At 41.1% G+C, this 20,680-nt stretch overlaps 1 protein-coding gene across 1 annotated transcript; it reads right to left on the reverse strand.

The window, feature by feature from the left end:
- Positions 1-6,774: 6,774 nt before the first annotated feature.
- On the reverse strand, positions 6,775-19,040 carry gda (guanine deaminase). The gene is made up of 14 exons (XM_049003187.1): positions 18,902-19,040; positions 18,332-18,420; positions 18,025-18,196; positions 17,157-17,244; positions 15,369-15,474; positions 15,169-15,196; positions 14,867-14,974; positions 13,659-13,766; positions 12,831-12,928; positions 10,626-10,693; positions 10,325-10,471; positions 9,810-9,928; positions 9,415-9,442; positions 6,775-8,361 (listed from the first exon to the last, which is right to left on the reverse strand). The coding sequence occupies exons 1-14, from the start codon at positions 19,019-19,021 to the stop codon at positions 8,291-8,293; spliced, it is 1,350 nt and encodes a 449-aa protein (XP_048859144.1). The 5' UTR covers positions 19,022-19,040; the 3' UTR covers positions 6,775-8,290.
- Positions 19,041-20,680: the final 1,640 nt, after the last annotated feature.

A 20,680-nucleotide genomic window follows, 5' to 3' on the forward strand; every position in this document is an offset into this window, starting at 1 on the left:
TGCCCAGTTCCAGACTGCTTGTGTAAACAGTCATGTGTTCTTAATTAAAACCATCCCTTATCCACAATAACTATTGATATTGCCACTTGAATGCTTTCCTGGTGTGGCGTCATCTCTGACGGAATCACAGACTCAGCAGAATAACGTCAGCATCATTGTTGAATTCGGATCTGTGACACGTTAATTCTCATAGTATCCGGCTTAGTAATACGTGACTAATTTATACCCATAATTCAATGGGGTTAGGTGGAGGAAATAAGGGCGGCCAATATACACTTGGTGACAACTTGTAAGGTATGTGAGGATCAAAAAGAAGATACATGCTGTGTTTAAAGGAGTGACTGAAGGAGCAGCCTTGCTCTGAAGCAGGAAGCACTGGGGCAGATGAGCTGTGCTTAGGAATTCAAGGCGAGTCACATGGTATGCAGCCAGCGTTAAATGGACAATCTTTATCTGGACAGGATAACATAGCTAGTGCGGGAACTGTCATCACTGGAGCACTTTTTTAGATCTATCTTGCTGTAAATGATTATTCTGGATTCAAATTAAAGTCAGTCAACAAAATTCACAAGCACAATCATCACTGTGGTCGGTGAAGCAAAAAGTTTTGTGTTAATAAGATTTTACAGAAGTTCCCTTCTGCCTAATGAAATGTGGTGTCCCTGACCAGCAATGCTATGCTCTGCTCTGCCAGCTGCCTCTTGTGAATGGTCAAAAGGAACGGATAAAGATCTGATGGATTACAAAGGATTACAAAGATGGATTGTGTCACAGTCATTATCTGAGTCATTTCAGCTATACTTTGCTAGAGCAGGGCTGGGCTATCTTATCCAGACAGGGCTGGTTTGTATGCTGGTTTTCACTGGAACTCCATAATTAGATTACTAATTAGAGGACTGATTGGCATATAAGATTGCCCACCCCTGGGCTAGAGACTAAGGATTGCTATCAATAAAAAAAAACGCATTTAACAATCGGCATTTCTTGTAGCAATTGTAATATATACATTGTGGAAAATTACCCATTATTGGCCGATTTTATCCAGCAAACCTCATGCAGCCTGTCCCTCGTTGTTCCTTATTACATAAATTTAAGAAAACCACAAGGCTTGACGTCTTAAACGTCAGAAGGTAGATTTGGCAACAAGCAGGCCGGCTGGCTAGTCGGCAGCTACACCGAGAGACGCTCACATGCTGCATGAGGAGCACAGAAAGTCCCCTGCATGACGGCAACGCATAAGGCACTGGGAAGACTGGTCTCGTCTGTTTTGGAGACACTTTGTGATAGAGAAGCATGCTGCGTAAAAGACCCATTGTAAAGAGTGATGAAAACAATGGTATTTCTCGGTGCAGTAAATTGCATTTCCAAGTACATTGAATACATCCATACACCATGGATTTAACCTGCATATATATTCAACTATATTACAATGGAGTGAAATATTTTCATTTCAGGATTTATGTCAGGGCAAGCATCATCAAATTGTCATTACATGGACAAATATGTCTGTGCTCTGTGTCCATGGCAAAATGTTTCTATTGAGGCTATGATTTGCTACACCATGTCAGTAGTAAAGATTGCATTTTGATTATAATCTCCGACAGAATATTCCATGGTATGGACCCCTTACTCTCTATGGGGTGGTTCGTTGATGAGATTGTACTCCAGTGTTTCCCAGGCCAGTCCGCAGGGACCCACAGATGGTCCACGTTTTTGCTCCTTCCCCGTTCCCAGTAGGAGCTCCTGGTAGGGGCCCAGGAGGGAGCAAAAATGTGGCCAGAACAGTCTAACTGCACCTTTTGAGGCAGATCAATCCCCTTCTGTCTGACCCTCTTACTCTGCAGCTCTGCACCTCAGCAGGCTCTGCTCTGCCCTTCCCCTCCCAGCTGACGTCTCTGTCACGTGCCACTCCAGCTCCCTCCCTTGCTTCTTCTCACCCTTTATTCTGCTTTCTCTTAGAACTCGGGCTTTTTATCTCTCTTGTGTGCCCCCACCTTACCTGTTTGTATGAGCTGCTCTGCTTGCTTTCATAGTATCGTCGTATCCCAGGAGTCTTTGCAGCCCAGGACATTAAATGCCTTTCGTGCTGAGGTAAACCAAAAGGTTCTTTCTTTCTCCTTCTCAGCCTTATTGCAGGAACGGCCAACTGTTTAAAAAAGTCTGCATGAGCTGTAAATTAGGTGAACACTGCGGGGGCATATTTTCTATCTAACATTGTTCTCACATCTAAGGTTACACACATAAGAACATCATAGAAGATTTTGAGGGTAATGATGAATCACCTAGCTTATGATGTAATCTAGATCACTGTGTGTGTGTGTGTGTGTGTGTGTGTGTGAGAGAGAGAGAGAGAGAGAGAGAGAGATCCAGGTATACATTACATCTTGGGGACCAAAAGTCCCCACAATGTGATAAATGTTATTTTGACTTTATGGGGACTATTCTTTCAGTCCCCACAAGGAAAAAATTGATTTTATGAAAATCTGTAACTAATCAAAAAACCAAAAATGCCAAAAGACTTTATTAGTATTTTGTTTGGTTACTTATGGTTAAGGTTAGGGCTGGGTAGGGGATAAGGCTGTTATTGTTGGGATTAGAGTTTTGCCCATAGAAATACAATGGACAGTTGTCACACAAAAAAAATGTATTTTTCTTAATTTTGTCTTTTCTTTCTGCAGACATCTTCTTTCGAAAAATGTAAATTTGAGACCAATGAAATGCCATCATGTTAAAAATATGCAAACATGCAGACAAAAACAGGGTATCATGGACCGAATCTTGGGGGTTCCATATTTTATAAAAATATTGTTTAGGAATATGTAATATTGTTATGTATAATGGCCCTGCCTTTAAGTGACATATTGTTATGGACAGCTACAGTATTCTGAATATGAAACTGTAGTGTTAGTGCGCCCCCAAGTGGCGTGTTTTTTAAAAACAGCCATCCATTTTCTTTACCCATTTGTCCGATGGAGGGTGACGGGGGTCCTGACCCAGGACAAGGCTTCAACCCATCGCAGGATTTGTTTATGTGCATAACTGCAGTTGTTTTACACTAGTCAGCTGAATGGAGCTTCCGTTATTTATAACCAAACAGGCTATAAACTTAACAAGGCTTTTGTTGGCCTGGGAATTGACAGCCAGAGGGAGTGTTAAAGGCAGCTGCCAGGTGAAAATGACAGCTCGGATTTCAATGGGAGCACCACCTGTCTGCGAGAGGGGCCGCTGCAAGCAGCAATATCAGCGGCCATTTAATACAGCCAACCCCGAAAGCTCTCTGAGACTCACTTGTATGTCGCTTTGGACAAAAGTGCCTGCTCACTTTGCCAATTAAAGGCGGCTATCGAAGGGCAATCGGTAGGGGTGGACTTAGAGGTTTGGGGGCAAAAACATAAATGGGGCCCTGCCTAAGTCCATCTATTAATGTGAGATTCTTGTTGTATTGTAGCATGACACCTCGAAATTGGAAGAGTCCATTACAGTCTGGAGAGGGGAGGCAACATATTAACCTATATTCATAAATGTAGCTTCTGGAAAAAATATCTTCATGGGCCCCCTGATTTCTGGCGGCCCAAGACTTGCCTGTCCACTGCATGGAACTTAATTTTCCCTCTTTGATCAATATGCTAAACATATGTGGGTGGTTCATGGATCTGTGACCGGAAGGTTGCTGGTTCAAATCCTGTGGCTGGCTGGGTGATCTTTCCATTGGTCCCATGAGCAAGGTGAAATGCTCCAGGGATGCTGGCTGACCGTGCTCTCTGATCCTCACCTGTACGCTGCTTTGGGAAGAAACCCTACTAAATAATGTAATTGATTATCTGTGTGTGGCGGCATGGTGGTGCAGTGGTTAGCACTGTTGCCTCACACCTCTGCGGCCCCGGTTGGAGTCTCCGCCTGGGTCACATGTGTGCGGAGTTTGCATGTTCTCCCCATGTTGTCGTGGGGTTTCCTCTGGGTACTCCGGTTTCCCCCCACAGTCCAAAAACATGCTGAGGCTAATTGGACTTGCTAAATTGCCCGTAGGAGTGCATGTGTGAGTGACTGGTGTGTGAGTGTGCCCTGCGATGGGCTGGCCCCACAACCTGGGTTGTTCCCTGCCTCGTGCCCATTGCTTCCGGGATAGGCTCTGGACCCCCCGCGAGCAGTTTGGAAAATGGATGATAACCTGGAAGGCATCCTACCCAAGGGGAAGCCCATCCTGGCTGTCACTGGGCAGCAGGGGCACCCCAGGGGCTGTTTTACTAGTGTTTAGACCCCCTAAAATGTTCTTTACGCCCCGCCCCCCCCCCCCCACCACCACCAAAAAGTTCACCAATTGGTTTAGATATTGTGTTTTCAGTCAATTTCATAAAAAAAAAACAGCTTGGAAAAAGTCACCAGAATGTGAAATCGAAACAAAAACTCTTTAGTCAGTCTTTCTCTGAAAACATTCCTTGCAGAAGTTTGTTGAGACAGTGAAGTCACTCTGCGTCATGTGCGTGCTGAGCGAGATCCGCCTGCACGTGTTGGAGTGCTACAAAAATTTCTCACCATTCTAGGGTGGGTTTCCAGGAAGCTTTGTAACACTAAGTAGTTTGTTAACTAGCATTTAAGATTGATCGTTGAACAGCAAGTCTTTCTTGAAACGCTTCGTAACTAAAGTAGTTCGTAATCTTGCTCTTAGATTTACGAGTGTTCCAACCCAAAGCTGTTGAGAAAGAGAGTCGTGACGCTGATTGATCTCGCCGCCACATGATCACGTGGTTTATGGCCACCTTCAGTAGTTCCAAACAAACCTTATGTTGTCAAGTTCTCCTACGCATAAATGTCCCGGTGATATACAACCATCAAGGTCGTTTTACAGACATTTTTGCCAAGTGGCCTGTAACTGCTCCTCTGTATTGTAGAGTCAAATGTGAGGCCATCTGTCCGACAGCTAAAGCTTGGCCTGAAATTTGGCCATTCAACAGGACAATGACCCCAAGCACACCAGCAAGTCTACAGCAGGATAGCTGAAAAAAAGTCAGGGTGTTGAACTGGCTCAGTCAAAGTCCAGACCTCAACCCGATTGAAATGCTGTGTCAGGAATTTAAGAGAGCTGTGTATAAAGGAACGCCCTCAAACCTCAATGAACTGAAGCAACATTATAAGAAGAGTGGCCAAAATTCATCCACGATAATGTGAGAGACTGATAAAGTCATACAGAAAACGATTACTTCAAGTTAATTGCTGCTAAATGTGGTCCTACAACCTATTGAATCGTGGGGTGTACTTAGTTTTTCACAAATGGCTTCACCATTTTGGTTTCATTTTTGTTAAATAAATAATGATGCAGTAGAATCTGTTTCGTTTTACACCTGAGATTAGATTTAATTTTAGAACCTAGTAAAGACCAGTTTTTTTATTATGCCCTGGTACGTAAAACTGAAAGAGGGTGTACTTTCTTTTTCACAGAACTGTAGATCTGTTTTCATTCTTCAGCTGCTGAATGGCTTCCGCATAATACTCCACCTCTAACATGTCAAAAAAAAATTCTTGCTATGAAATATTTAAAGATTAATCACTGGATCACACTTATTACACATTACTGTTTAGATGTCATCTACTCAAAAAGCAACATTAAACTGAAATCCATTTCAACTTTCAAATTGACATTTGTCATTTTTATATAGTAAGGTCTTCTTGATTGATGATTTACTCATTGTGTATATATGTATATATATATGTATATGTATATATAGCTTCTTATTAACTCACTGGCACAGCAGTTTTTTCATACATGCATACACACAGTGGTACCTCAGTTCTCAAGCATTAGAACTCGAATTTCTTAAAAGTTGAACCAACCAGTTCGAAAAAAGATGACCTAGAACTCGATCTGAATCTCAGGAGTCGAACCGTGAAGGCCGACCTAAGATAACTTGTACGCGGGGAAATGAGTCACGCGGCGCGTCTCTCAGCGAAAACAAAGGGTAACACTTCAGTCTCAGCCTTGCATTCGCTGTGATAGCGTCGTTTGTTGGTGATTTTTTGAAAATACCGTATTAGGTATAATACACTGTACTTTATATCACTTTGATAGCCATTGCTCACCAAAAAGGGTACATTCTTTATCGTTTTGGAAGCCATTAAGAAAAAAATGCTCTTCTTGTTTTATCCTGTTCATTTGGTGTTTAAATGCTTAAAAAAAATTACATATTTAGGTGTAATTTTACCAATTAATTGGTTTTCCATTATTTCTTATGGGGAAAATTCGATCAGAACTCGAACTTTTTAGGATTCAAACCCGAGTTCTGAATGGATTAAGTTCGAGTTCTGAGGTACCACTGTATATATACAGTATGGACGCACCTACTGAAAATAATTTGGTTTTCCACAAGATAACCACTCAAGGCACACTTAGAGGTTATCTAAGAACTGTATTACGTATCTTGTGAATAAGCAAAAACGAATGGAGCACTGCAACAGATGACCTGCCCCCCCCCCTCCCCCAGATGGTTACATCTGGAAGCTGATTGAAAGAATGTCAAGACTCTGCGATGCTGTCGTTAAGTCATGTAAATGACTTGGGGTTGTTTTGGAGTAAATGGGGTTGTTTTGAAGAATCTTAAATTTGTGAAAATTTGAGATGTTTAACACTTCTCTTGGTGATGGTCACTGCTTCACTAGCCTCTTACTATAAGGTGAATAACAAATCTAAAATAGAGACAAATACATTAGAAGTAGATGTGTCCAGAATTGCATGTAACCCATCGCAGGGCACACACACCACTCACAATCTGGCAACTCCAATTCACTTTAGTGTGTGTCTTTATTTTTTTTTTTTTTTTGGGGGGAGGGACCAGAGACCCTACAGCAGGGGTGACCAATCTTATCCGCAAAGGACCGGTGTATATGCAGGTTTTTGGGATGACCTTTAGGTCAGCTGTTCAAACCCAGGTGTGAGGACTCTTCAGCCAATCACTTCTCTAATTAGTGACCTAATTAGGGAGTTGCAGTGGAAGCCTGTAGACACACCGGCCCTTTGCGGATAAGATTGGCCACCCCTGCCCTGGAGACAACCCTACAGTGATACAGGGAGAACGTGCAAACTCTACACAAATAGAGCCTCAATTGGTTTGAGGCAACAGTGCTAGCAATTGTACCACTATGCCACCTCGCGATCTGTACCACCATTTACAGAAAGAAAGTGCTTCTCTTAGCAACCTTTTTTTAAGGTGAAAGGTGAGAACACAATAAACATAAAAAAATGCTCTTATATTGATGGTGTCAAGTAATAATTAATATTTGAAATAAAAAAACTTTAATCATGAATAAAGTCACTTAAATTAGGTGAATTACATCATTAGTAAACTAATAGTATTTGTCCCATAAAAACTATATAATTGAATTACAGGTATACAGTTTTAATATGCTTTTAATTAGCATATGGTTTTAATTAGCTAGAATTAATGTGCAAATAACAAATTCAAGGTTATCACAGAGCAATAGCCTTGGTCCCTTCCGATGTCAGGTGTTTGCTGCAGATGCCTGAAAGGAAATCTTTGGTACTGGAGAGGAGTCAAAAAAGTACAAAAACCAGGGGAAGGGAAACAGACGAAAGATCGTTAAATAATCACACACGCTTGACTAAATCTTAATTGTAGCGAGGTCATACATGAGTCAGAAACACCAGGAATCTTTCATGTGTGTTAAACTTGGTCTCATTAAGAAAATCAGGGTCAATGATTTCTTGTATGTTTATATAGGAAATCCAAAATGGCTGAATTTAACTTTCAAGTTTGATACACGATCATGGAGGAAGATCTCCTGCAAAGTGCATGTTGATTGATATATTGCAGCCCACAGGCAGGTATAATGCATTAAATATATGTTAAGGCAAATGTTTTCATTTCTTTCAGTTATAGCATGTTATATCTATGAATGTTATGCTCATTTATGTTAAGAATAATATTTCTGTACAGTTCATTGGATAATCCTTCAGTTATAAGCAACTTTCCCTGTCATTTTTTTTCTTTATTTTGTAGAAACTTGTGAAAGTAAAGGTCAGTGTCCCTTAACCCGGTTCTCGGTGACCCCCCAGGCACTCCATATTTTTGCTCGCTCCCAGCTCCCTGCCAGACAGTCCACAGTTTTGCTCCCTCCCAGTTCCCTGCCAGACAGTCCACATTTCTGCGTGCTCCCAGATAGCCCACATTTTCACACAGTCTCACACGAGTCATAGAACTATATTTATAATATTTAAATATTGATCACAGCCTTCAAAAAAAGTTGGATGAATCCATGAATAAGTGTAAGAAGCATGTAGCTAGATGGGATCCCCAAACGGCACCACCCTTCTGCCTGCGACAAACACCTCCTTGATATTGCGGTCGTCACCTACAGAGCCAGAGAGAGTCATTTTGTCAAATATTAAGTACTGTATTACACCGGCCATTTTTCCTTTTCCTGTATTGCCCTGCTGCTGTTCCATTATCCCAAACACCTGTTCCCTCCCCTGCAACTGTGGCATTTCAGTGTCCTTCCAAAAATAAAACTTTAAAACTTGAAACAAGGTCACTGTTTTGTAGTCTATATTTACAAAAATCTAGATATTCGTAAGTGTAGTCGAACAAAATATAAGGAAGCCTATAGTGAGACTACACATACACTCATGAGAGTTCTGCTTACACAAAACGTTCGGAGGGCAGAAAAAAAGTGATTAATTCTGAGAGACAACCAATCAGACTGTAGAGGAGGTGGGTCCAAACAACTAGAGGTGGCAGGACCAACCAATCAGATGTCTTGGTCCCCCTTGCTCTAGTTACTTGGACCCACCTCCTCTACAATCTTATTGGTTATCTCTCTGAACCACTCATTCTTCGTTCTATCCTGAGGACATTTTAGTAAAAAGTAAAACTCCCATGACATACACATGCATTTCATTTATTTAGCAGATACTTTCATATAATCAGTAGGGTCAGACAATTCCAGGAGCAATTGGTGGCTAAGGGCCTAGCTCAAGGGCCAAATGGCTAAATTACTCTGCAGATCCTGGGATTAGAACCCAGGGATTGGCAACCGTGCAATGACAGGCACAGCATCTTAATCCACCGAACCACAGTACTAGGTAAGTTATGGAAACCATTTGGTTTAATTGCAAATCATGATGACAGAGCACCCTGATGAAACTCACACAAAACATACATAAAGTGCAAACTCCACACTTTCACAAAGCAGGGCTGGGATTTGCACCCCTAGCCTTGCAGGTATGCGGCAATAGTGCTACCAACTGAATCGCCATGCATGCGCCATAGCTATGTAGTCACACAACATCGCAACGGGCACAATTTCCGATGCCCCTGAGGACATGAGTGGACAAGTTAGACAAGTTATTAGTTCCACAAAAGCACAAAATAAATGTATCGTGCAGAAACTTAAACACAGACTTACCCAAATACAAGAACTTCTCCAAGATAATCTGCAATGTGAGAGATTACAAATAAGTTATAAAACACTATTAAAATTACCATGCACAGCAGATGACTGCTTGCTTTAATTTATCTCCTTTAACATGGAATACTAGTACCAAATAAAATGACTGCCATGCTTCTGTCTTCTGTTGATTACTAATCAACAGAGTAGATCAACTGAGAGCTTTCTCACAGTCTTTGTACAAAACACATTAAAACTGCACAGCTGGATAACACCCAAGGATGAGTAATTATCTGTAAATGGATCTACTCCCTGACACTATAGTCAGCAGAGCATAACTGTGATTTTTTCCATATATATTTAACATGCGCCCAGATTCACAGATAAAAATGCTAAAAAGAGTGAGGATGTACTTTGATGTCATCATCGCTGAAGACATCGAATGGGCTCTCGGAAGCTGTGGGGTCTATGCGCAGCGCATCAAAATCCTTCCCCACTTCAAAATTTCCTGTTTCCTTATCCAGGGACAGGGCTGGAAACACAACCAGAAAACACATCACTGACTGGAATTTAGCGCAAGGAATCAGAGGAAGATCACACTCTTGTTTCCTGGGAACATTCCAGTCATCATTTGGCATCATTTATTTGCTTTCCAATTATTTGCTCGACAACACATTTTGATAGATCACTTCTTTACACCTCCTGCAACCCCTTTACTGGGTCAAGGGTTGGATGATGGATAGATGAATAAACTTACTGACTTACTCACACAGTACGTAGTTCAAGAGTATAACAAAAGTGGCCCTCAATCTTTTTAACCCTGCACCACCTAATTACCTGCCCTCCACTTGCTGCCTGGTCAGAAAACGTAACCTAATGACCTGTGACTGCTTTATGTATGCCAGTTGAATAATAGTATATCTCCAACCTTGACTTCCCCCCAGTGTGGCCAGTCTAAAGACTTCGTCAATACAGAGGCATTCGTGTTCAGGGTTGTTAATCTTCAAGGCTTTAGAGGTTTCCATCGTTCTCCGGATGGCATCGAGCATGGAGACCGAGCACCCGCCAGCAATGTCTGCGAAGATCAAGGTAATGCAGGTAGGAAAATGTTGTAATAGAAGTGACAAACAAGGATTAATATCAGATTAACATCAGAAATGCGTGGAGATAAAAACATAGAGCAGGATGGATCAAGATAACGAAGTATTTCTTTGTTTCGACATACATACCTGTTCCAAGGCCCAGTTTCACATTGTGCTTCAGAACGTTGCGGACATCCAGCATGCCACTGCACAGCCTTGGGAAGTACACCAATGAAACTCAGAGCCCAGTCAGACAAAGTAACTAGCCTGAAGAGATTTATTTGCTTTTTATCTGTAGGATAATGGACGCCCAGGCCTGAGCCCAGAGACCTAATCTCTCCCAGGATTCCCAGCCTGTGACCATGGTTGATAAAACACCTGAACTAAACAAGAAAATTGGGGTTCATCTGGGTTCATTCAGGACCCCACATGCACCAGGCTTGCGACACATCTTATAGGCACAACTCCTACCGAGATCACAACCCACAGTGGTCAAGTGTGGCGCTCAGGGCAGAGATTTGTTCCCAGTAGCAAAAGACATTGATTGGGTGCATTTATTGAGCACTTTAGCAGTCTATAGAATACTGCCTCTTAATATCACATCTACAACGTAGCTGTACGCTGATGTACACCGTACCAGGCTAGATCTGCTCCAGGCTGCTACATAGCATTTATACAATAGCAAGGACTATTTCTATGCTAAAAGGCTTGCTACCAGGAAGAGGCGAAACATTTCTGAAATCGACCACCAAGACTGTAATAGAGCACTTAAAGTAGCCCATGAAAAATAATCTAGCTGGTAGCCATTTAAGATGTGATTGAAGATCCTTACTATTCACCTCACCAGATAAGATTACATGTGCAGAAACATTTGTGCAGCATGGCCCATATGGCTACCATGAAATGTCATTTCTCTGCAGTCACCATACAATTTATGATAAAAATAAGTTAAAATATATAAATCAAGAAAAGGCATCTGTTCATCATTCGCATCATTGTCAACCACACATCTGCCTTTTAATTCATTTAATTCGACTGTACATACACTGAACAAAAATATAAACGCAACACTTTTGTTTTTGCTCCCATTTTTCATGAGATGGACTTAAAGATCTACAATTCATTCCAGATACACAATATTACCATTTCTCTCAAACATTTCTCACAAATCAGTCTAAATGTGTGATAGTGAGCACTTCTGCTTTGCTGAGATAATCCATCCCACCTCACAGGTGTGCCACATCAAGATGCTGATCTGACATCATGGGTAGTGCACAGGTGTACCTTATACTGCCCACAATAAAAGGCCACCCTGGAATGTGCAGTTTTGTCTCACAGCAAAATGCCACAGATGCCACAAGCATTGAGGGAGCGTGCAATTGGCATGCTGACAGCAGGAATGTCAACCAGATCTGTTGCTCGTGCATTGAATGTTCATTTCTCAACCATAAGCCGTCTCCAAAGGCGTTTCAGAGAATATGGCAGTACATCCAACCGGCCTCACAACCGCAGACCACGTGTAACCACACCAGCCCAGGACCTCCACATCCAGCAGGTTCACCTCCAAGATCGTCTGAGACCAGCCACTCAGACAGATAATGCACGGCCCCATGTTGCAAGGATCTGTACACAGTTCTTGGAAGCTGAAAATGTCCCAGTTCTTGCATGGCCAGCATACTCACCGGACATGTCACCCGTTGAGCATGTTTGGGATGTGCTTGACCGGCGTATACGACAGCGTGTACCAGTTCCCACTAATATCCAACAACTTCGCACAGCCATTGAAGAGGAGTGGACCAACATTCCACAGGCCACAATTGACAATCTGATAAACTCTATGCGAAGAAGATGTGTTGCATTGCATGAGGCAAATGGTGGTCACACCAGATACTGACCGGTTCTGAGTCCCCAGACCCCCAATAAAGCAAAAAACTGCACATTCCAGGGTGGCCTTTTATTGTGGGCAGTATAAGGTACACCTGTGCACTACCCATGATGTCAGATCAGCATCTTGATGTGGCACACCTGTGAGGTGGGATGGATTATCTCAGCAAAGCAGAAGTGCTCACTATCACACATTTAGACTGATTTGTGAGAAATGTTTGAGAGAAATGGTAATATTGTGTATCTGGATTGAATTGTAGGTCTTTAAGTCCATCTCATGAAAAATGGGAGCAGAAACAAGAGTGTTGCGTTTATATTTTTGTTCAGTATATGTTAATACCAGCACTAGAATATTTATGTTAAATATCCAATTAAGTCTGAACAAACACTTAATTTCATAGGTTTGAAGGTTCCACCTAAGTTCTGGGCTATATCTGAGGGCAGGGGGCCAAGCTGCTTAGCACTTACGAGATGTTGGAGTTGGGACAGTGAGCAATGGAAGCCCCTGTGTCTCTGAAGATAACCAGCTCGTCATCAGTCAGGTGACAGCCATGAGCCATCACGGTCTGTAAATCACCATTCACAATACTGACACCACCATGAGTTCTAAACTCCAGAATTCACTCAAAATAAACACACCCATTATACAAAACACTAAAGCTGAAAAATTGTCCTGCTTACTGCAGTATAATTTGTATACTAATAATAATTCTCAGAGCAGCATAGCAACTCACAACTGCTTTCCAAATACTGTCTTTGAAAGTTCATGACAAACAAGAACAGGTCAAAGTCCCTCTTTTATGGTCTCTTACCTTATGCACCCAGGGATAAAGACACTATACAGTACATATTTACATAGTATGCAGGTGAACAGAGTGAAAATCTATTGCTTGAGGTCTGGCCGCAGAATCCAGCACTGCGCATGATATCAGAGAACTGACAAAGACAGCACAATGGCAACATAATGGAATATGGAATATTGTGAATTTCATTGTGTTTTTTTCCTTTTTGTCGTAGTCACATGATATTGGCCTATGAGGCCCGATGACAGTCCTCTCATGAGGTAATAAACTAAGATAACAGTGTGACCATTGCCTGGGAAATATCATGATCACTTTCATGCAGCAAAAGCACGTGTAGTTTAAATTACATTCCTAGATATACACCATAGTTGCAGTAATTTCTCAGTACAGTTCAATTTATGGGAGAATTTACGGTTTTGAGGCCTATAAGGAAATTTTGAACGCCTAAAAGATAGCAAACAAGGCTGCCAGTTTGACAATGGTCTACACTGACCTTGCTAGTGAGAAGGCCGTGATTGAGATACACATCTGTGTAGGACTGGGCTTCAAGAAACAACGTCTTCACCAGCTCCATTTCATCTTTTGTCTCACTTATGTGACTCTAGTGGAATAAAAGGAATCACCTTTAATAATATATTTGTTGTTAACACATCCATCCATCCATATATCCATCCATCCGTCTACCCATCCATTTTCATTACCCACTTGTCTAGTGAAGTTACAGTGCGCTTGAAGCACAGTTTGCTTGATGAGAGATAATCTGGATGGGATGCCAGTACATCACACACAGTCCAACACACAATTGCAATCACTCACTGAAGAAAATTTAAAGACCCCAGTTCACCTAACTATATGTTTTTAGGGTGTGGGTAGAAACCAGAGGAAATGTGCTTGAACAAATGGTGAAGAGGAAAATTCCAACTCTTCAAGGAGTGGTCTTGAAAATGGCCACTGGAGGAGCACCATTGAGCAAATCTCTGTTTAGCTAGGGTTACAAGTTATGCTCATTGGAGTTTTAGTTACACAAAAATGCTCTGGGGGAAGAAGGAAAAATGATCGGTTCAGAGAGATAACCAATCAGATTGCAGAGGAGGTGGGCCAAAACAACTAGAGGAAGTGCGACCAACCAATCAGACGCCTTAGTTCCACCTTCTCCAGTTGCTTGGACCCATCTTCTCTAAACTGCAATTGAATTTGCTTCCTGGCATTTTGACCTTAACAATCACTTAATTCGAGGACGACCAAGACAGCTCTAGATTAAATTAGGTAAAGTACTCTAATTAAAAGTGGCATTTATATACTTTTGGCCATATCGAGTATATGCATGGCAAATATTAAACATAAGTCATTCTGTATCCACCAATTAAGTGATTATGGAGGACGGCTTGAGGAATGGATTAACATCACTTTCCTCATTTTTTCAGCTGCCGAGTCCATAGCCTACTGCGTGGTTTCCATCAGGACTATTAAAGTATCTATCTATCTATCTATCTATCTATCTATCTATCTATCTATCTATCTATCTATCTATCTATCTATCTATCTATCTATCTGTCTATCTATCTGTCTATCTGTCTGTCTGTCTGTCTGTCTATCTGTGTCTGACTGCCTGATTTAATGAACCTAAGTTTGTGTCGATAAGCAGCCCACAGCGAAAACAGAGTCAGATCAGTTTCCCGGAGCCACGCTGAAAGGACTCACCTGGACATGCAGGTCATTGTCCTCTGCCATCTCCCCCAACTGCCTGAGCAGGCCTGAAGTGCAGGATGGAGCAAAGCGTGGTGTAATGATGGGCTTCACCAGCGGATACTAGGCAGCAAACACAGCTATCTCAGGCTCAGCTATGATCACTTCATTAAGTAATGCTATAACCATAGCATAAAATTAAGGATTTTTATAGTCACCACTTCAGATTTGCAAGGGTTAAACAACAAGTGTAATCTTTGTGACATTTGTAATAGTTGTGGACTATTTTGAGCTTGCTTTATCACACAAATACTTACATTTCTGTTCAATAATTCGGTAATGAACCTAAAATCAGACATAACATCATAAGCAATATGATATTTCATGTGAATGTCAACATAACACAGTTAGACCTTAAGAGTTAAATTCTTTAAGTCCAGGCACGATGAGAAACATTGTTATAATATTGTTCTCTTCATCTTCTCAACAGGGTTAAGGTGCTGACAAGGTAGCCTACCGATAGGTTTCCTCCTGTGACTCTTCTGTAGTTTCTCTGTAATCTTCCAGAGAGTCATTGACATCCATGCACACTTTGCCCACCAGAGCTCGCTGTCCAAATTTTGCTGCAGAGGAAGGTAATTTTATTTCAATTAGCTCTTAGCATGTTATAGTTTAGAGTTAATGAGGGATGGTAGGAGATCGCCGCCCTATTACTACAGTTACAGTTGCAAAAAATGTACGTGAACATGTGACGACAGTGATATAAAGCAATGGGACAGTATAGTGCCATGAAAAAATATTGTCACCCATGTAACAAACTAATTGCTCCCTTAGTCACTCAATCAATCAATGAACCAAATCTAAATGGCAATGGGTACATTAAACATAGACACAGCCAAGCTTAATAGCTGCCAGCCCCTGTTGAATCTACATACGATATCACTGGATAAGTGGTATCAAGAAGCAGCACAGCATGACACAATTAAAAGAACTTCCTGAAGACTAAAGTCCTGAAATATATTAGTTGGGACAGGGGTACAAAGCACTCTTTAAGACCCTTGGACTCCAGTTAATCACCATCAGAGGACCATCTCCAAATGGGAAAGACAAACTTGAAACAGTGGTAAATCTGCCCAGGGGTGGCCGGCTTATCTGAATTACTGCAAGAATGCATTGGAAACCCACCGGGAAAGTCCCAGCAGACCCCAAACGAAACACAAAGTAGCTGCAGGCCTCCCTCAGGTCAGATAGTGTCTGTGTTCATGATTCCATGATTATAAAGAATGACAATGGGCAAAAATGCCATGGGAGAGTTGAAGGTGAAAGCAAGAGGACCATGAAGGCTCACTTAGCCAAAGACATGAGACATGAGTCCTGCTACAGAATTTCAGATTTTGGAGTGATCTAGTCAAAATCTGTGTGTCCATGTCCCTGTGTGTGTCCTGCAATGGGGTGGCACCCCTGCCTTGCACCGAGACACAGGATAATCTTCCACCCTCTTTAGATCAGAGTCACTGGAGAACAGTGTACTCCAGGCAGGGGCGCCGCTAAGGGGGGGAAAGTTGGGACAATTCTAAGGGCCCACGCCCTTTAGGGGCCCCCAGAGATCTGAATGGGTGTGGTAGGGGGGCCCAACCTCATATTTTGTCATAGGGCCCAAAATTGCTAGCGGCGCCCCTGACTCCAGGTAGCACAGGGAACAAGGGAGGGGTACACCTTGACTGGGATGCCAGTCCATCACAGGGCACATACATGCACACAGCGGAAGTGCTATTCAAACCCCCAGTTCAGGAAGGGCAACCTGAAAGATAAGGCAATCATCTGGAAAAATTCCTTTCAATGGAAAATGTATCCTTATAGCCAGTGCCAATTCATTCTAAAAATGTGTTGAGTAGGTCTGATATTTATTAGGCTTAAAGTTTTGCTCGCTCTTGCACCTGTTTTTACTTATTTGCCTTTTGGAGCATTGAAGATTAAATACCTTGCTGAAAGGGCCCAACACTGAAACAATCGATTACTCCACTGGCCACAGAGTTTGAACCCTGGACACACATCACTAACATGCTGAGCTGCAAACTATCTACACTTATATAAATATAGATCTATACAGTTTATATTTCAAAAGCTTTATTTTTTTAAGAAGAAACATTATACATGCAGTATATGCACAATTTTCCTATTGTGGTATAAATTAATTGATTAAAATGATCAATTAAAATTAATCATAAGATGCTAATTATTAAACAATGGATTATTAGACCAACGTGACATCAATGAAACATGGAAAAAAATACGTTTCACTTGCCTGCAATCTCTCCAAGAAGAAGACTGGAGTCTGTGTATATGCTGGCAAAGTAACATGCTGTAGTAGTACCGTTGCTAAGGGTTCTTTCCTGAAATATAAATGAGGCTTGTGTTTTATTTTAAATAAAATAAACTTCCACTCTTTTATCCTAAAGGTTTTCGATTGTTTCCTATTCAAGTTATATTCATTTATTAAAGCAAATGACATTCCAGCTACGTATTGTGATGCCACGGGGAAAGGCAATAGAGATTGCGCGAATTTCGAGGGGGTACTGGGATGGTTAATCCCCTAGGAGGGGGGTAGTGGAGCGGTATCAGCAGATGTAAAGAGTGTAAATAGTTCAGTGTAATTGTCATGTATTGTGATGTTAATGTGTAGTCTAGTAATGTTATGTAGCATTAATTGTTGCAAATTGTGGTTTGTGTGTGTGTGTGTGTGCCGAAAGAGTGTGATGTGGGTAGTGGCGGTGCCCAGCGCAGTGGGCAGTGTGTGTGCGTTGTTACAAGTGATTGGTACGGCTACAGTAAACGCCACCTTGTGGCTTAATAACGGTCCCCTGCATTATTATTTGCTGCAACTTCATAGCCGTTTATCATTGTTTGATAAAATTACCGGAGATGTATCAGTCCTTAAGTTGGACATTTATAGTTGAGGGCTTATTTCTGTAGTCATCTGTCTACTCTCAGTTTTAGTACAGGCACTTCTTTTAAAAATTGTTCCTGCAGCAGTCATACGATAACATGGTAGAATTCTTCAAAACAATTTTTTTTCAAAACAAATTCTGAGACTGCTAGGATTATACTTGATGACAGACATAGGAACAGGCCTATAGAATTTTTAAATCGAAAACTACGTCAATCCAGCTCACCACAACTTTTGTATAGACATTCCTTGAATAATCCAGATTCCGGAATTTATATTCTTCGGGGAAGGTGTAGGTTTCCAACCATTGTAGCAGTGGCAGATCTAGGGCGGTACCCATGAAGCTGTACTGGGCAGCGTGGATGTGTGTATCGATCAGACCAGGCATGAAGAATTCACTGTGAGACACAGCAGAGTCATAAACACACAGCACATGATGTTTTAAACTGCAATATGGATATAGTGAATACATTTCATAATTTCACACACACACACACACACACACACACGTTGTGAGTGTGTTAAGTATTCACCTTGATCCTAGTTGTTGCATGTCTGATATTTGGAATCCCCATGTCTCAGAGAGGCTGTCAGTTTTCTCAGCAGACTCAATGAAAGAAATCTGGTAAGAAGTTTTTCAATATAAATTTCCAGTCCTCCAAAAGCTCAAGTACCAGGGTAAGCATTTCTGGCACCCCTATGCCTCAAATATTTTAATTATTTTGCATTACATTGTATTGTATTGGATTAGATTAAATTTTCTTGTCATTGCACAATGTGCAAGTACTCAGACAAGGAAACATTTAAAAGTAGGCTATTATTAGGATATCTTTCAGCATCTGGCCCCGTACAGGGCTGCTGGGTAAGCCTGTAGGTCTGTTTCAGGACACCTGCCTGGATAGCGCAGGTAAATGTACTTTCGTTATTACATTTTTTAGATTAAGGGTTAAAATCAATTTGCACGTACATATTTATTCCGATCATTTTCGTTAGCATAGCACAAAACAAGGGTTTAAATTTCAACATGAAACATTATTTTCAAGGAATATTTATTTAATATTTATATCAAATTCAGTAAAAAAAGATAAATAAATAACTCTGACCTTGCCATCAGTACCGACTCCTAAAATCCTGTCCTCCAAAATTTCTAGAGGTGCATTTTGGGTGGAATGTAGAAATGTTCCTCTGTACACTTGTGCAATTTGAACTTTACCACTTGCCATCTTAACGGGTAAAACACTTTATTGCGGTGATAGTCGGTTTGCTGCCACTTCATATACTTTACGTAATGCGTGCGCTCCACCTCTTCATTCGGTTAACCAATCGGCAGGTGATTCAGATTCTTCACACAGTAGTGGGTTTGATATAAGAGGAAAGTACGCTTACGAAATATACAAAGGACTTCATAAAATCGTTTAATTTTTCCATTGGTTGTTTGATTGTGGAAATTTATAGTAAATTTGTTTGTGAGCACAGACGGAACAGTACAGTGCCAGTAAGAAATAAATCATTCTTATTTTCAGTCTTAAAGTTACTCTGTTGACTACATGTGAAATCTGTGAAAAACGATAACATAGTGAGAATTTCGCCGAGACATCATGCATCCGCGTTTCCACGATGCTGAGGCTGGGCTCGACTGGCCATCTGGCATATCTGGGACCCTCCAAAATCCAATGCAGTTTTTAATCCGAGTACAGCTCTGGCTGAAGTCGAAGTTATATCATATCATTAACAATAAGTGAAAAACAAGCACCAACTGAATACTGAACCTGTTTATCGGGTCTAGTTTTTAGACATTTTACAGGGTGGAAGGCATCTAGGTATGTCCTTATTTATTTAAAAGAGTAATTCTTAGGTGTTCCCGTGAGCTAAGTATTCAACTGTAAATACCTTGTAACCAAGATAACTGAAATTACGGTTGTGTGTATATATGTATACACACAACCGTACGGTTTGTACGGTTGTGTGTATAAATATATATATATATATCTATATATATATCTATATATATATATATATATATATATATATATATATATATATATATATATATATATATATATATATATATACACACACACACACATCACCATAATCGCTTAAAGTGTACCAGGAAGGAATCTCCACATCTTTACACTTACGCTTGTTTAAATGTGCATCATTATTATAGCTACGCTGTAATTTCAGTTGAGTTGTATGTGGGTAATCAGAATTGCAGGGGAAAAAAAGTCAGCTTAAGTTCTGATGCTGATGTGTGTTGCTACTACCTGCAGTACTACCTGCAGTACTTCGAAAATTAATGTTTTCAGGGCAACTGGGCTTTGAAAAATCCACACCAAATTTTTACAAAATATACTTAAAGAATATACTTTGACACGCACACACTTAATAGTGATAATAATATTAATATGATTATTAAACAATGTTTATGTTCATAGTTTTCAGGCCAGTATGGTAGAAACGTTGGAGGATAGGAAAGAAGGCCTGGAGGAGTGGTGCATGCTGGGATAATGGCCAAGGCTTGGCTTATTTGTTTGCATGTGTGTATTTTTGAAACCTCAAACACCATTGTCCAACCCCTGTATCATTATTAAATATTATGACTTGACAAATAGAAATGTTAAAATGAGCTAAATCAGTTAAATTTGTGTGCGGAGTTTGCATGTTCTCCCCATGTCGTCGTGGTGTTTCCTCCGGGTACTCCGGTTTCCCCCCACAGTCCAAAAACATGCTGAGGCTAATTGGACTTGCTAAATTGCCCATAGGAATGCATGTGTGAGTGACTGGTGTGTGAGTGTGCTCTGTGATGGGCTGGCCCCCCATCCTGGGTTGTTCCCTGCCTCGTGCCCATTGCTTCCGGGATAGGCTCCGGACCCCCCGCG

The sequence above is a fragment of the Brienomyrus brachyistius genome, chromosome 2 (genome assembly GCF_023856365.1).
Source record: "Brienomyrus brachyistius isolate T26 chromosome 2, BBRACH_0.4, whole genome shotgun sequence".
NCBI lineage: Eukaryota > Metazoa > Chordata > Actinopteri > Osteoglossiformes > Mormyridae > Brienomyrus > Brienomyrus brachyistius.

What these genes read in the sequence shown, in the direction of transcription:
- gda (XM_049003187.1), bottom strand. Translation starts at nt 19,021, where the DNA reads ATGGCAAGTGGTAAAGTTCAAATTGCACAAGTGTACAGAGGAACATTT. An exon ending in GAGTCGGTACTGATGGCAAG is followed by an intron (nt 18,421 to 18,901) that starts GTCAGAGTTATT and finishes ACTTCTTACCAG; the next exon opens with ATTTCTTTCATTGAGTCTGC. An exon ending in ATGCAACAACTAGGATCAAG is followed by an intron (nt 18,197 to 18,331) that starts GTGAATACTTAA and finishes TGTGTCTCACAG; the next exon opens with TGAATTCTTCATGCCTGGTC.